Below are 17,928 nucleotides of genomic sequence, written 5' to 3'. Positions count from 1 at the left end.
CACGGGCATTAAACGTTGGATGCTCTATGCCAAAATAAGCGTATTATTCCATTTATGCTACGGAACAACCACATAGGCCAGAAGAGTTTACAACTCATTTTGACAAGAAAATTATTATTATTTAGCGGTCGCATAGACTTGATTTGATTTTTATTTTATTGGCGCATAAACGACTACGGTTATACTGCGCCAAGAAAAGATTAAAAAAAAATATATATATATATATATATTTATTAACGCAATCTATTAAAATATGCTTTATTGATAAAATGGTGTCGCAAGACTCGCACATAGGAGAGTCATCTGCCCTCAGCAGAAACGAATGTGTCAGATGACTGTGTCCTATGCGGAGTCGAGCAAGAACAACTTCCTCGCTCCGATTTCTCCGCAGACTAAACTGCCATGTTTCTATTACAGGCTTTATTTGGTATAATTTATTTGTTCTCTCTCTATGCCATAGTTCTTGCCATTGGGAATATAAATATCTTGTTGCGTATTATTTGCCTTTAGTCTGTATATGGGACTCACAGGCAAAGATTATTAGTGGTAGCTGCTGATTTGGCTGCAGTGTCAGCCAAATCATTTCCCTTTATCCCAATGTGGCTAGGAATCCAGCAGAAGCGGATATCAAACTTTTATTCGTGAATAGAATGTATCTTCTGCTGAACCCGACAGAAAACTGGATGAGCGTTGTGTCTCAGAGATAATAAAGCCTGTAATACACTGAAAGAGTCAGAATATATTATTGAACTTTGGCATGACAAGTTCGAATGTGATCCGAGGCTAGCTCTATAGCATACAGCTCTGCAGTGTATATGCTGGATTCAGGAAGGATCCGTTGAGATATTATAGTGTCCGGAAACGCAACAGCATATCCTACGCACGATTCAGACTTCGAGCCGTCTGTGTAAACTGGCAGGAAGTCGGAGTGCCCAGCTCGGTGTGCAGAATAGAGCTGCTGGTAGACAGATGATGGAGTCTCAGACTTTACCCATTTCTTAAGGGAAAAGTCGCACGATGGGGTATGAGCATGCCAGGATGGAAGAGTTTCTTTTGGTGTTTGTGCAACCTTGTCTACCATGATGTTAAACTCTCTGAGTAGCTCTTGGACACGAATACCAAAAGGTCGGTTGGCAGTCTGACGAATATTGTACAGGTTTTCCCAACGTGGCTCGAAAACGGATGTCCACGTAGGATGGTCTGGCAGGGATTTCAACTTTAAAGCATAGTTTAAAGACAACTGCTTACATCGAAGGAATAACGGTGGTTCATTTGCTTCGACCTATAAGCTCTGGACAGGAGATGTTCGAAATGCTCCAGTAGCGATACGGATAGCCTGATGGTGGACAGGGTCCAGCCATCAAAGGACACTGTCTCTGGCTGAGGAGAATACCTAGGACCCGTAATCTAATTTGGATCTTACAAGTGCACGATAAATACGTAGTAAGGTGCACCTTTCTACTCCCCAACGCGTAGAGCAGAGAGAGCGAAGAATATTTAGTCCCCTCGTGCACTTTGTACGAAGTCGACGAATATGTTTTAGAAAGGTCAACTTTTTATCAAACGCAAGTCCCAAGAATTTTGTGTCTGACACTACTAGAACAGCATTTTCTCCGAGCCTTAATTCAGGTTCAGGATGAAGATTACGCTTACGACAAAAGTGTACGCAAACGGTCTTCTCCGGCGAGAATCTGAAGCGATTAGCAAGCGCCCAGGAATTAAGGTAGTTGATGGCTTGTTGCAGTTGTCTTTCAATAACCCTCATGTTGCATGACTGACAAAATATGCTAAAGTCATCAACATATAGGGCACTGTTTACAGTTGGAGGAAGCTGTTCTGTGATGGAATTTACTTTGATGGCGAAAAGCGTGACACTTAATACTGATCCTTGTGGTACTCCCTCCTCTTGGCTAAAGGAGCGAGAGAGTGAGGATCCCACACGAACTTGGTGAGATCGATTGGCTAAAAAAAATTTAATGAAAATGGGGAGGTGCCGTCTAAGTCCAAGGCTTGTCTCATAGACTTGAACCAAAGTCAACTTGAAGGCTCTTATTACTGCACTTCCGCTTTGGCCACTGTGCTCGTTCGGACCAATCTTGTTCAGCAAATATGTGTTACCTGTATAATTCCCTGTTACTTTTGTTTGTAGGTGCGTTCGTATACACTGCCCTACCATTAATATCCGGACATCCCTCTATGGATGTGAAAACAGGTCCTATGCATGCAAAAGGTCATAGAACATGCAATAAATATGCACACTTGGCTTCGAACAAACAATTTCAAAAGTGCGCATGTAAGGTGATATTTTCAACAGAATTACCTCAACAGTTCAACAGAATTGGTCACCTCAACAAATGCTAGACGCCGATTAACATGGTGTAAGGAGTGCGAATCCTGGACTGTAGAGCAGTGAAAAACACTCCTATGGGCAGACGAGTCGCAGTTTGCACTCTACCAGTCTAATGGCCGTTCCTGTGTGTGGCGAATGCCAGGGAAACAGTTCGTTCCTTATTGTATTCTCCCAACAATGAAGTTTGGTGGAGGAAGTGTCATGGTATGGGGCTCCTTTCATGGTTTGGCTTGGACCCATTAGTCGTTATCGACAAATCCATGAGTGCTGTGCAATATCAGGACAACCTGGACAATTATGCACTTCCAACATTATGGCAATACTTCGGGGAAGGCCCGTACCTGTATCAGCAAAAAAACGCGCCATGCCAACCCAGAGTACTGATCTGAATCCTATCGAGTATCTTTGGGATGTATTGGATCGTCGGGTACCCGCACGTCGAGATGGCCAAAAGAACAAGGCCGAAATGGCGGCTGCGTTAAAATCCGAGTGGAAGAACATATCACCTAACATTTATAAAAAAGCTGGTTGAGAGTATGCCGCAAAGATACCATCATAAAAGCAAAAGGTTTCAGCACAAAATATTAAATGACACAATAAAAACCCCTTTCTTTGTCTAAGGCAGTGTCCGGATATTAATGGTGGGCAGTGTACATCATAAACGCTATTCTCTTCGCCATGTCCTCCCGTCCTCACGCAATAACTCGACTTCCAGCAGAAGGAATTTCATTAAATCTATATTTTAGCATTTTAGAAAGATTTTTCGAGCCATCTCAAATTTCATTAAAATTGAATAAATAGAAATGTAACAATTAGACATGTGCAATGAAATCTGCATACAATTATTAATGATTCTTCAAGTTGATTATAGATAATTTTCTAATCACTGTGAGGAATCATTTATGATGAGCTGTGATTAGGGCTCTAACCTTTTAGGTTATTGTTGTTGTTGTTGTGGGGGTTTTCTGGCGCATAAGCAGCTTTGGCTATAATGCGCCTATTCCTTTATTGTAATAATATATAAGAATTTCTTCTTATGTCAGAAGAGGCAAAAATCAGAAATGACTATAAATTCCAATTTTCTTCAGAAAGTTAAAAAATTCAGGGATATTTGCATTGTCGCCAATGACATTCTCTAGAGTTATTGGTTTGCGAAGGTTAACCAAAGATAGCAGGGTTGTATTTCTGTCTTGATTATAGTGTGGGCATTCGATGAGAATGTGTTTCACAGTCAGATTTAGAAAACAATGTGGACACTGTGGTGGATCATCTCCTGTGAGTAAATGAAGGTGAGTCAAATGTGTATGGCCTATTCTTGATCTTGAAAGGAGTACCTCTTCTCGTCTTGATGAACGGACACTGGAACGCCAAATTCTAGGATCCTGTTTAAATTGAAAAAGTTTGTTATGTGTTTGAGAGTGCCAGAGTGCTGTCCATTCTGTTAGGCATGCGTCACGAATGATTTGTGGGTAGTCTGATGCTGGAACAGGGATAGTGGTTAAATCTAAGGTAGATGGATGTTTTGCCGCTTTATCGGCCAGTTCATTACCAGAAATTCCAGAATGGGATGGAATCCAGCAGAAGGTGATCATTTGGTGGCGCTCTTCAATCTGCAGTAATAATCTTCTAATTTCATTTAGAAGAGGGTGAACTTTATCTGTGGAGTTAGATAATGCCATAATTGAGCTGAGGGAATCAGTGTAAATAACAAATTTTAGTGAGCAGTCAGAACAGAGGTTTTGTAAGGCTAGTTTAATTGCATATAATTCTGCTGAGAATATACTGAATTCAGGTGGAAGGGCTGCTGAAATAGTGGTATTTAGGAACACTGCTGCTGCTCCAACATTTGAGTTAGATTTAGAGCCATCTGTATAAATTGGAGAAAAGTCAAAATATTTGTGAGTGTGAATTGCATGAAGTTGTTTCACATTTGATGCTTGAAGAACATTTTTTCCCCATTGGCAAAGGTAAGTGTCACAGGTGGGTAGAGGAGTAGGAGTCCATGGTGGTTGAGTGCATGTTACTACTTCTTGTACAGAATGAATGGGAACTTTCCAATCTTGCATCAGTTCAAGAAGGCGAAGACCAGCTGGTTTTACTATACTAGGCTTACTTCTGTAGAGGTTTTCTAGTGGTGGATTAAATAAATATGACTGAATTGGATGCGAGGCACAGCTTTGTATTTTGACAGCATACTTCAGTAGCAGTGTTTTCCTACGTAGTGTTAACGGGGGCTCATGAGCGTCAATGTAGAGGCTATGTGCTGGTGATGTTCTGAAAGCCCCAAGTGCAGTCCTCAAGGCGCTGTGCTGAACTGGATCAAGCCAGCGCAAAACACTTGCTCGGGCAGAATCATAGACAGGAGCACCATAATCAAGACGGGATCGGATTAATGCCCTGTATAGCCGAAGTAAGGAGGTGCGATCTGCACCCCATGTTAGGGCGGATAAAGTTCTGAGTATATTTAACTTTTTTAAACAGGAAGTACGTACATTTTTAATATGGTCTAAGAAATTTAATTTGTTGTCAAGGATTAATCCTAGAAATCTGATGTTACTATTGACTGGGATGGAGAAGTTGGAAATTTGGAGTTCAGGATCCAGATGGAGTTTGCGTTGTCGACAAAAATGGATGGCGACTGTTTTCTGTTGTGAGAGTCGATAGCCGTTTAGGTTGGCCCATTGTTGTATTTTATTCAGTGATATCTGAAGCTGCCTTTCAATTGATCTCATGCTTTGGGAATGGCAGGAAATGGAGAGGTCATCAGCATAAAGATATGACTCAACTGTGTTTGGAAGCTGTTTAGTGATGGAATCTATTCTAAGAGCAAAAAGAGTGGCACTCAGCACAGATCCCTGAGGAACACCTTCTTCCTGAATGAAAGTTGTAGAGAGCTCATTTTGGTATTTTACTTGAAACGATCTAGTGTATAGGAAGTTCTGTACAAATATGGGAAGGTTTCCGCGTAGACCGAGAGAATAAAGATCACTAAGTATGCCATGTCGCCAGGTGGTGTCAAAGGCTTTCTGTATATCTATAGTAACCATAACCAGATGCTCATGTTTAACGAACGCATTGCGAATGGCAAATTCAGCCTTGATCATGAGATCTAAGCATGATCTGTTTTGTCGAAAGCCATGCTGACTATTGCTCATGAGATGTTGTGACTCTATGATCCAGACGAGTCTATTGTGGACAATTTTTTCAAGGATTTTGCTGAGGCAGCTTGACAGAGATATAGGTCTGTAGTTATGGGGATTGGTTGGATCTTTTCCAGGCTTCAGGAACGCCAAAACAATAGAGTGGTGCCAAGAAGCTGGATAAGTTTTTTCTAAAAAAATACGGTTGTAAAAGACCAGGAGGAGGCGCAAAGCTTTGTCATCAAGATGTTGCAGCATGATATAATAGATCCCATCTGGTCCGGCGGCACCATTACGAGCTGTTTTAATGGCATCCAATAATTCAGGGTATTGTAGAGGTTTGTTATATGGCAGAATGAGGGCAGTTTGGAAGTTAATAGAATACCGTTCTCGACTGTTTTTAATTCGTTGGAAAGATGTAGTATAAGCTGATGTTGCCGAGATCTCAGCAAAAGTATTGCCCAAAGCGTTAGCTATATCCGAGGGACTAGTTAGATCTCGCCCATTCCATGAGAGGACTGGAGAGGGTATGGTTGGAAACTTGCCAGAAAGCTGTCTAATTTTTTTCCAGATTAATTTGCTGTCAGTATTTCTGTTAATTGTTGACGCAAAACGAGCCCAGGATTCTTTTTTGGCTTGCCTCTGTATGAAACGTGCTTTTGCCCTTACTTTCTTAAAATTTATCAGATTGGCTGTGATTGGATAACGCCGAAACAAATTCCACGCTTTATTTTTTGCTTTTTTTGCTTTGGTGCATTCCTCATTCCACCAATAATTATAGTGCTTTCGACCCGGTGGGTTTGATAATGGTATTGTATCTTTAGCCACATTTAAGAGATGCGCCGTGATGTAGTCTGTCACATCATCAATATGATGGAAACGGATTTTTTTCTCATCGAAAGAGATTGAGGACTGAAATTTTGCCCAGTTTGCTCTTGTAAATTTCCATTTCCTGCAGGGTTTAGTTAAAGGAGTCTGTGCTATCAATACCTTGCATACGATTGGGAAGTGATCACTGCCCATAGGGTCGTTTATAACATACCACTCTATGGTCGGGACCAGTACTGGAGAACAAATGGAAAGGTCTATTGCTGAAGTATTTCCAGTTGGGAGCTGAATGTGAGTGTGCGTGCCAGTATTCAGTATGGTGAGGTTTAGTGCATCTAAAAGTCTTTCAATGAGTCGACCACGTGTATCCAATTTAGAAGCACCCCATAGGGGGTTGTGCCCATTAAAGTCCCCTAATATACAGACAGGTGGAGGTATCTGTATGAGGAGGTCTTCAAGTTCTTTTAAAGAATAAGTATGGTTTGGCTGTAAATAGATTGAGACTAGTGTTATTGCAATATGGAGAGTTATACGAACTGCAACAGCTTCTATTTCAGTTCGAAGTGGGATATGCTTTGTTGGGATCTTTGAATTTATCAGGATTGCTACACCACCGTGGGCAGTATTTGCTGTATTGCGATCTCTTCGATAAAGGCAGTAGTTCTTTATCGATGGAGAAATTTGCGAGGTTAAGTAAGTTTCTTGGAGACAGAGAGCAACTGGAGAATACTGGTTAATTAGATTATGGATATCATCTGCGTTGTAACGAAAACCTCTACAATTCCATTGTACAATGATGGCCATTATTTGTGTTTAATTGTTTGAGATGAATCTGACTGCTTTTTTGAAGGTGATTGGTTTATGACGTTCCAATTTTTGTTTATCTTTTTTTAGGAAAACTGGCCGACCAGTGTCCATTTCTTCTTCTTCTTCTTCGGCATGAATTTCTAATATTGGATCTTCCGGTAGAGTAGGAGATTTTGCTGGTATTGTAAGAGGAGTGTTACTTGCCTGGTCTGAATGCTTGGGGTTACTGGACTGTTGCTGAGAGAGGACAGCTCGAGCCCAGTCAGAGATTGATATGTTTGAGGGGACGGTAACTTCAGTTTGGGTGGATACTGTTTGTTGTTTTTGTGCGACATTTGCATAGGTACGTTTGGGCATGGTAGGAGCAATTATTTTCCTTGCTTCTTGAAAGCTTACCTTGTTCTCAACCTTATATTTAACAATTTGTTTCTCAGTTTTCCATCTCTCACAAGTTCTAGAATATGCAGGATGGTTACCTTTACAGTTGGGACATGTCTTTTCTGTCGCCAAACATTCAGACTGAGTATGATCGGAAGATCCACAGTTTGGACAAACTGGGTTTCCTCTACATGGTGTCTGAGAGTGACCATACTTTTGGCACTTGTAGCATCTCAAGGGATTGGGTATATACGGGCGAACACGGCAAAGTAGATAGCCAGCTTTTACTGTTGATGGTAGGTTTGGGGAATTAAATGTAAGAATGATATTCCTGGTAGGCATAAGGTTATTGTCTTTTTTAGTCATGATTCTTCTTGAGGCAATAACATTTTGATCCTGAAGTTCTTGAGTTAATTCATCCTCTGTCACGTTCAACAAATCCCAACTAGAAATCACACCTTTGGATGTATTTAAGGTAGCATGTGGGGTTACTTTAATTGGTATCCCAGCAAAATTTGAGAGTTGTAAGAGTTTCTCTGAATGTCTATTTTTTGTTGTTTCTACAAGAAGGTCTCCAGATTGCAGCCTTCTCACAGTCTTCGGAGATCCTGCAATACTCTCCAGGTGTTTCTGGATGAGGAAAGGAGATAATTTGCTGAGAGGTTGTTCCGAAAGTGAATGTAAAATTAAAAAGGAAGGAAACTCTTTGGTTGTTGAATTTGTTTTCAACCTCTTGGGATGTGAGATGTCATAATCAATTTCAGTATGTGGCCGAGAGCTTGTCGGCTCTAAAGATGGATAGTCATTTTGCTCCATCTTTGCTCCTTTTCGCCCCTGGCAGATGAGCTTTTCTGCCAAGGTTTCCGGCCCCGCCACGGGGAGGCAGGAGCAGTGCCTGGTGTGACCAAGCGAGTAGTAGTAGGGGGTTAGTAATAAGACTATGAAAAAAGAAAGGTGGCTTGCCTTTCTTGCTCTGTACAGGTACTTTTGTAGCAAGAGCAGTTATAAAATAAATAGATTACTTAACGAGAGGAACGTAAAAGAACTATATATCACTTTTTGGAAATCGCACTATAAGGCACAGATAAATCGCTCAGTCACAATCGCTTGGCACCTGGGGCCCTTTTAGGTTATAATTTCTGTAAAATCTGTATTAAAAAGATATATAAAACACAACAAGAAATTATTTTATTATTTATTTATTCTTTTCGTTGTAATAATTTCGTTGTAATTTATTCTTTTCGTTGTAAATGAAGGTTGTAATCTTCATTTACTTTCCAGAAGAATTCGTTCCATTCTGAGATTAGCTGTTCATTTTTTTTCAGCACATTGGCAGCTTACGCCATAATGCTCTCCATTCTAAGGATCAACATCAAGCATCTGCAAGAAACAGAAATAATTAATTATTATAATATAATTTTAACAGTCAAGTTCTAATAAAAAAATTACTGGTTAATAACATTTTATCAAAACTTGTTTATAATTAATGGTTCCTGAACCACCCAGGTTACCGGCCCCGCCATGGGGAGGCAGGAGCAGTGCCACGAGGTGACCAAGCGGCAGAGGCCGCCGTAGCCTAGTGGTCAGGGGCGCGGGTGTATAAGTACACGTGCCTTGAGTGACCGGGGTTCAAGCCCGTGACTGCTGAATACGGTGCTGTTTCTTGTATTCTGTCTATTTTGTGAACTCCTCTGACCGTTTGGTCGTATCGCAGTATAAACAAATAATTAATTTATTTATTATTAGTTGTGTTAGTAATACAGAAAAAGAAACAGAAAGGTGTCTTTCCTTTCTGGGCCTTTGCCTACTTCTTGTAGAACGAAAGAGCTACTGCAATATGAAATGAGGAAAACGGTATTCAGAAATAAATACAATATGTAATGGCAAAAGCTCTTTAGATATTTCGCTTTGATACACGCACTGAGATCGCTTGGCCACAGAACGCTTCGCACCCGGGGCCAGTTCAAGAAGGCGAAGACCAGCTGGTTTTACTATACTAGGCTTATTTCTGTAGAGGTTTACTAATGGTGGATTGAATAGGTATGACTGAATTGGATGAGAGGCACAACTTTGTATTTTGACAGCATACTTCAGTAACAGTGTTTTCCTACGTAGAGTTAACGGGGAAGCGGTCATGAGCGTCAATATAGAGGCTATGTGCTGGTGACGTTCTGAAACCCCCAAGTGCAATCCTCAAGGCACTGTGCTGAACTGGATAAAGCCAGCGTAAAGCACTTGCTCTGGCAGAATCACAGACAGGAGCACCATAATCGAGAACGGAATCTGATTAATTCTCTGTGTAATTGAAGCAAGGAGGCGCAATCTTCACCCCGTGTTGTTAGGGCAAATAAAGTTCTGAGTACATTTAACTTTTTTAAACAGGAAGTACGTACATTTTTAACATGGTCTAAGAAATTTAATTTGTTGTCAAGGATTAATCCTAGAAATCTGATGTTAGTAGTGACTGGGATGGAGACGTTGGAAATTTGAAGTTCAGGATCCAGATGGACTTTGCGTTGTCTACAAAAATGGATAGCAACTGTTTTCTGTTGTGAGAGTCGATAGCCGTTAAGACTGGCCCATTGTTGTATTTTATTCAGTGATATCTGAAGCTGCCTTTCAATAGATCTCATGGATTGAGAATGGCAGGAGATGGAAAGGTCATCCGCATAAAGGTAAGTCTGAACTGTGTTTGGAAGCTGTTTAGTGATGGAATCGATTCTAAGAGCAAAAAGAGTGGCACTCAGTACTGATCCCTGAGTGGCACTCAGTACTGAACACCTTCTTCTTGATGAAAATTGTAGAGAGGTAATTTTGGTATCTTATTTGAAACGATCTAGTGTGTAGAAAGTTCTGAACAAATATGGAAAGGTTGCCCCGTAGACCGAGTGAATAAAGATCACTAAGTATACCATGCCGCCATATGGTGTCAAAAGCTTTCTGACACATAACAAAGAGAAAAAAAAAAAAGGATTTGTGATTTACTTTGAAAGAGTTTACTTTGAAATGGTCTCTTTTAATTGAACTACACCAGGAGGGATTACAACTGGTTTCACAGGAGGCAACTGTATATCAATCGCTTTGGGAAAGATCGCCTGGTCATTAAATCTGTCGGCACCCGAGGCCCGGTGATCTGTGAGGAATTTTGTTTACACGCGTACGGTAGAAGCAACTACCTACTCCAAAGTGACAAAGATATTTCATTTGCTTGTACAAAGGCTTTGAATGAGGGATCAGAAAAGGCTGCATTGGTGGATATCGCTATATCATGCTACAACATCTGGCAGATGCATAAACCTAGAAACCAAGGTCTGGTTTAGAATAGACAAACCAAAAGAATCAACTTAACTATACCAATAGTCATCTTTTTTATGAAGTGAAGGAGCATTTTTCTTAAAAACTTCTCTGAATGCAGTTCTGCATAACGTAATATTTCACGTTTTGTAGGGATACTGATATTTTTCAATCATGCCAGCTCTATACCGCGCTTGTTTTGTAGAACAAGAAATAAAAAAGATCATAAAATATTGATAATATCAACTGAAATTAATTTTAATATTTACCTCGGCATTGGCTTTCGCATTCTTCTTTCTCTTCAAAGTTGTTATTGTTTCCTCCACAACCTCCATAAGTAAATATTTCGCATTGTCCAGTCTTGGGATTGTAAAAGTACCGAAGGAAGCGGGCCCTGCATAAGCCAGTTTCCGGTTCCAAATGGCAGTCATTAGTATTCGACCTGTGTACTATGGGCAAAGTAAACAATATTGTTAGTTTACTTTCATGAATTAAACTGATTATTCGTGAACATCATTATTAAGTTGAAAAACATTTTGAATTAACTGATATTTATAATATTACCGAATTCTTGAAAAATTTATTGAAGAAAATTCATGAATAGTTTAAAACTGCTGTTAATGGGAAACGTGGAACGAGTGAAGTGTTCTGGACTTCGACGTTTACTAAGTTAAAGGTTCTTGGAAGCTCAAGAATAGATGATATCCTTTCATATTTCAGAAATAAACGGATTATGAATCAAAGTATGTTTTAATGGGCATCTTTTATATTACCAAACTGTTCATCCTATATCTATGTACTATGTATCGTATATATTACCAAACCTCTGTATATATACATATCTATCTTTGCATATATATACATATAAGCTTAAGTTTATTGTAATTTTCACTGAGCTTTTCTATAACCATCCATAATAAACGCTCTTACGTTTGCAGTTCTTTTCACAGTCCATCTTGAAGACGAAATTATTGCCGTTTCCACCGCATCCACCGTAAATAAATGATTCGCACCTTCCGGTTGTGGAATTGTAGTAGTAGCGATGTTTGCTCTCACGGCAGGGTCCTGTCTCTGGTTTCAGTTTGCAGTCACGAGAATAGTTTCTTACACCTAGAATTAAAGAAATGCATAAGCTGAATAAAATGCTGTTACACAGACGAGTGACAATTCAAGTTTTCATTAAAGGGAGAGTTTGGTGTGGATTGTGAAAAATAATGGACGAGTCAATGCTACGTGAGCGTTTCGTGTCTGTAAACTGCTTGCATTCTATGGCTAGTTGACTTGTTTTGATGGCACAATGGTTCAGACATAACGAACTTATTGGAAAACTAAAAGATTATAAGGAATAAAAGCATTAGAAAACAAATAAGTTGTTACCCTTACCTGAACATCTCAGTTCACATAAGCCCTTGGAGATAAAGTTGTTATCATTCCCGCCGCATCCTCCGTAGGTGAAGTTCATGCACTGTCCACTCGTAGCATTGTAATAAAAGCGACTGAAATGGCCTTTGCAGGAACCGGGTACGGGTGGCAGGAAACATGAATTTGTATCAGCCATCTGAACTGAAGGTACTATAATTATAAGCACGTTATTATAGTATAAGGTAAGAGCAATATGTTCATCAATTATTAATCCTTTGTATTACTTTGTATTTCATTAAGCCCCGAACAAAATTCCACACACTCCAGGTGTAACAATTATTTGGATAAATGAATTAAAACAATATGAATTAGTTCATTTTATGGACCATAATATGATGCGAATTCTAATATACAGCAATGTTTTCAAAGAAACGTTCAAAAATTATGTTTTAAGGGTATCTTTTTTTCGAATTCTTTTTCTTATTCTTCTACAGATCTTGGTGTGGCATAAGCAGCGCATAAAAAGGACTCACTAACAGAAAATTTTTACTTTTTTGGAGACATCGTAACTTGGAAACCAAAGTGCTTATCGGCGTAAATCGAGAATGGATCGAAAGATATACTCCAAAATTTACTTAAAAGTACATTAGGTATCTTGAATCCTGAAAACTATTTTGTACTCTCCACGTGCAATAGTTTAAACCTTCAAACTACGATATTCAGGATAATTTTGGGCCACTTTAATCTATGGGAAACTTAGTGCACATTATGGTCCAAAATATAAGATAGCTAATATCGTTAACTTCACTTTTATTTGAGAATAATAATTTATTTCAATTTCATATTCAATGTAATTAAACATGATTGTGTTAGTATCAATAAACTTACCGCTGCATCTGTTCTCGCAGTCTTCTAAAGTTTTGAAGTTATTTTTGTTTCCCCTGCAGCCCGAGTAGCTGAATTGCTCACAGACTCCTGTTTTTTTGTTGAAATAATATCGAGGCAGGGAATTGTAACACGTGCCTCGTACAGGTTCTTGAGAACACACATCTATAGAAAGAAGACAATAATACTTAGATAGACAAAGTGTTAGGTTAAAAAAATGGTATATTAAGGTTACCGAACAACCTCATACCATGTGTATTGTGTCGATAAATTACATGTTCTTTAGTCAGTTTTCCTGTTTTGCCTGAATTGAAACCTGAGTTTCAGGGAATAAAACCAACTAACTCAGCCACGGACTAAAAAAAAAACTTATAGGGGCTTCACGTGTCATTGACAGGATTCGAATCCGTGCCCTGTCCATCCAGTCTTGGGGAGAGGACGGTGATTATAACCACCTTACTACTCGTGAGGACAATGTTTAAGGTTGGGTGCATGTTAAATCAGAAAAATAAAAACTAGGGGTATGAAACGTAACATATTGTGTCTGTAATTGGATTGAATTATTTGGTCTGTTTGGCTGTTTAACTGGACGATAAAATAAATTTGTAGCAGATAATACAAAGTTATACTAGGGAGAGTCCTCCGTAGCCGAGTGGTCAAGTCCAGGAGTGCAGTAGCACACGCTCTTTGAGTAAACCGGAGTTCAAGCCCCTGACTGTTAAATACGTTCGATCTACCAACTCGCACTGGACCAGCGTGCTTAGACTGATTCTATTAGATGTGGAAGAACAATGACAATAACCAATGTTCGAAAAATAAGTTGAGATTAATAACACGGTAACAGTCATCAATATAAAATTAAATACATTTGATTTCCCCTTTTTTTAATTAAAATTTATATTAACGATTTAACAAACTTAAGTCCTCGGATTAAGCCTAATTTTCGGGTAACTTGAACATACCTTCGCAGCTATCTTCACACTCTCTTAGAGTTCTGAAGTTATTTTCGTTTCCTCCGCAGCCCCCGTAGACGAATTGTTCACAGGTTCTCGTTTGTTTATTGAAGAAATAGCGAATCATGTAAGCATCACACACGCCGGTTTCCGCTTTTTGAGAACAGACATCGCTGTCAGCTGTAGAAGCAAGATGACAATAATTAGAAAAATTCAAGCTAGGTTAAAAAACATGGTAACATAAATGGCTTTGTTATTAAACAGGCAATGAAGAAGTATTAAAGTAGTAATTTAAAAATTAAATATAATTTATTATTTAAATATATAACAGAGATTTAAAATTCATCTCCTTCTAGCAGAAAGAACTTCTCAACTTCGTCCAGCAGCGGATCAAACTGCGCAAGAACTGTTTATGGCAAGGCAATGTTTAAATTTCATCTTGTACTTAGTTCGTGCCATTTGTGCTCGTATACTCTTGACTTTATAAAGTTATTCCCCTTGGTTCCCCTTGCAACCTCCGCGGACGAATTTCTTGCAAACGTTTTTGGAAACGAGCCATAGCACGGGCAGCTAGCAACGATATCGCTAAGCATCTCGGAAGCAGATGTCGTCAATATCATCAAAATTACGGAAAATTTAAAGAAAAAGTTAAAGTGGGTTGAACAAACCAGTAAAATCTGATGAATAACATCACGTTTCAGTAGTGGAACTTACCTATTCTTAATCCACAATTGTCTTCTTGAATACATATTGAGCAAAACGAAATAATATAAAAGATAGTCGCTGCATACGAGAAAGAGACTGAAATAAATCCCCTTAGACGTTATTATCTTTTATAACTCCCTATCAGTCTTAATCAACCACTAATAATAATGAGGCCATTTTATTTATTCTAATTACAATATGATCTATATCAGGACAGGATTGTAAATATCTATAAAGATATTTACAATCTTTGTAATCCATCTTCACAGTAAAGCTGTTTCTCCATTTGTCACTCATTTTTGAAGGGGGAAGGGTGCATGGTTAACATTTGAGATGGATAGTTTGATGGATTTACTGGCAACTAAGACCAATTTTGCCTGATATCGTAGTTCATATCGTATCAAGGTTTAATTCTTAACTTAACTCTGAGTGACTGCACTGAAGGTTATCGCTTATCCTCAACTTTACAGCTTTCGTGGCCAAGTTAATGTTTCACTACCCATAAGTAAAGAGGGGGGGATTCGAATACCTTGGATAGTAACTTACTGCAGCTTTACAAATGGGACTGAGTCTGCTGTTAGATTAGGCCAAAGCAACTAAGGCTTTGAGGTGTCAGTATATTCCAGTATGCCTATCTGCGTGTATTCTTTGGCAGATTTGCTATTTGGTGGGCGAAAAACCCGAGTTTCCGAAAGAAAAACCATGTCTGAGACCGACTAACTAATTGATTAACTTAGCCATGTTGCGAAATATCCATAAAACATGGGAGAACGGTGATAACAACTGTGCTACAAACTAGGGCTGAAACAGTGGTGTAGACACTGTAGAGGTTTAAACCCACAATCAGTTAGTCTATCCTGAAATGAACATAGTTTACAGTGATACGCTGATAACTCATGGGCTGAGTCGCTTCAATATTAATTGAAAAAAAAAAAAGTATGCTTCTTTAAAGAGAATAATAAAAAGTCACTGCTTGAAGTGATTTTATCCTCTGTATCATGCCTTAGTTATTGATTTATTGAAACAGTTATTGATATATATGCATTTATTGAAAATTAGAAATATTCCGAGATGTTTAAAAATTCTCAGGCACGTGGAAAAATGCCAAACGGAGTGACAGCATTTATCTGTTGTTGTTCACGAAGTACATTGAAGCAGGAATTATCACACTATGACATTTTCTGCGAATACAATACCTTTTTATATTTGAGCAAGAGTGCATTCACATCAACTAATAAAATTATTTTTTCTGTGACAGACTTATAAAAAAAACGATAAATAAAAGTTTTACTTCTTACCATAAGCTACAGAGAACAAAAAGCCACAAAGTATCACAAGAGACTTCATTATTGCATAGACGATTCGTTGCCAGATGAAGCAAAAAAATTAACTGCGATTATCTCCTTTTTATATATTTATGGATTATCGTGAGACTAACCATATGTTTATTCCTCGCTGCGACATACGTGGGACAGGAAATATGTTTTGATGGTGATTAAGTTGTCTCTAACGGCTGAACAAAATCCACTTATGACAGCAGTAAACAGCAATTTGAAACTAGTGTCATTTTATCTTTGGTATAATGATGCAACAAATTACGAGTAGTTACGTTTTCTGAATAATAATTCTCCAAAAAGGCAGAGATTCCAGATCGTTATACTTGCGTGGCAAATTAATTTACTGTGGACTACTTCTGAGTTTTTTTTTTTTTTTTTTAACTGAATATAGCTCTAAATAGATTCTCTGGGATTTGTAATTTGCTTAATTATGTAAGATTTCGGAGGCGATTTTAATTTAATTCAAATTAGACAGTAATCAGAAACGTATTAAGTTTTATCAGTCTTTGCCTTCTTAATATATTCAATTTAATTTTCATATTGTGTTGTTAATTCGAGGGCCTTAATTAATAGCATTTCTCTGAAGTCTGATTGTTATTATAATTCTTGTACAAATCACTAACTGCATGTAGTTTTTCTCCATTGATTTTTCATAGTGCGAACTGGTAACCGGAAATAACATTTATAGTAGGGGAATCCTTTAAAATGAAACGGTGATGATGTGAAAAGTGAAATAAAAAAAGTCCTTGGTTTTGTTGGTGTTCTGTGCGGTATGATCAGAATAATGTCATTTGATATGAATTTTTTTTTTATGGCGCATGAGCAATGCGGCAAGTCCAAAAAGAGAATACACTGAAAATTAGTAATAATTAGAAACTGGTTACCTCGTTAAAATGAATAAGAAACCAAAAAGCAGTAATTATTAATAAATGCAAGTAAAGGAACAAGAGTACATAACTACCAAAACACATTTACATACTTATGCATCTTTTAATATAATTTTGTAAAAATTGAAAAATTTTCAATTTTTACATTTTTTTTTTTAAAAAGTTAAAAACAGCAGACACATTGTCATTGTCGGATAAAATCTGGCTGAGTGTATAAGGCTCAGCCAGATGACTAAAACCGGTAAAATAAAAATCACGTTCGTGTCTAAAACGTGGACACTCGGTTAAAATGTGACGTATACTTAAATAGGTGTTACAGTTCTCACACATAGGACAGTTATCTGCTTTCAGCAGAAATGCATGTGTAAGATGACTGTGTCCTATGCGGAGGCAAGCTAAAACAACTTCCTCTCTGCGATTCCTGCCCAGACTAGACTGCCAATGTCGGATTACAGGCTTTATCTGATAGAGCTTATTTGTGACTTGCTCATACCATGATTGTTCCCATTGGGACAGTAATTTAGCGTGTATTAGCTGCCTGTAGTCTGTATACAGGACTAGCAGGCAATAAGTGTTGTTGGATTCTTGTGACCTGGCTTGTTGGTTGGTTGGTTGGTTTGGGGTTTATTGGCGCATTAGCAACTAAGGCTATAATGCGCCAAATCCAGGTCATGTATAAAAAATTAAAATATTCAGTGACCTAATTAGTTAGGCCACCATGTCAAGATATAACATAGATATTAAAGGTATAAAAGTAAAAAAAATATATCAGCAAAGGAATAACAATTCAATTTTAAATACGGGTAAAAAGGCTTACAGATTTTAAAAAGCTAAAAACAGCAGACACATTGTCATTGTCAGATAAAATCTGACTGAGTGTATAAGGCTCAGCCAGATGATTAAATTCGGTAAAATAAAAGTCACGTTCATGTCTAAAACGTGGACACTCGGTTAAAATGTGGACACTCTTGTGCACTTTGTCCGCAGTTGCCGAATATAAGG

The 17,928-nt window shown here is 38.4% G+C and overlaps 1 protein-coding gene across 1 annotated transcript in view; it reads right to left on the bottom strand.

The window, feature by feature from the left end:
* Nucleotides 1–16,068, bottom strand: part of LOC150074879 (actinia tenebrosa protease inhibitors-like) — a 127,028-nt gene extending 110,960 nt beyond the window's left edge. The window contains exons 1-6 of the mRNA XM_090389432.1: nucleotides 16,001–16,068; nucleotides 14,007–14,177; nucleotides 13,048–13,209; nucleotides 12,181–12,369; nucleotides 11,728–11,907; nucleotides 11,067–11,246 (exon numbers count right to left, since the gene is read on the bottom strand). Coding sequence (XP_090245558.1) covers nucleotides 11,067–11,246; nucleotides 11,728–11,907; nucleotides 12,181–12,369; nucleotides 13,048–13,209; nucleotides 14,007–14,177; nucleotides 16,001–16,049 — 931 coding nt within the window. The 5' untranslated portion in view covers nucleotides 16,050–16,068. The remainder of the gene's footprint in view (nucleotides 1–11,066; nucleotides 11,247–11,727; nucleotides 11,908–12,180; nucleotides 12,370–13,047; nucleotides 13,210–14,006; nucleotides 14,178–16,000) is intronic.
* Nucleotides 16,069–17,928: the final 1,860 nt, after the last annotated feature.

The sequence above is a fragment of the Mastigoproctus giganteus genome, unplaced genomic scaffold (assembly GCF_048544385.1).
Source record: "Mastigoproctus giganteus isolate SK-2022 unplaced genomic scaffold, ASM4854438v1 scaffold_17, whole genome shotgun sequence".
Classification (NCBI taxonomy): domain Eukaryota; kingdom Metazoa; phylum Arthropoda; class Arachnida; order Uropygi; family Thelyphonidae; genus Mastigoproctus; species Mastigoproctus giganteus.
The sequence above is the reverse complement of the archived record's forward strand: the minus strand, read 5'-3'. Positions and strand labels throughout refer to the sequence as shown.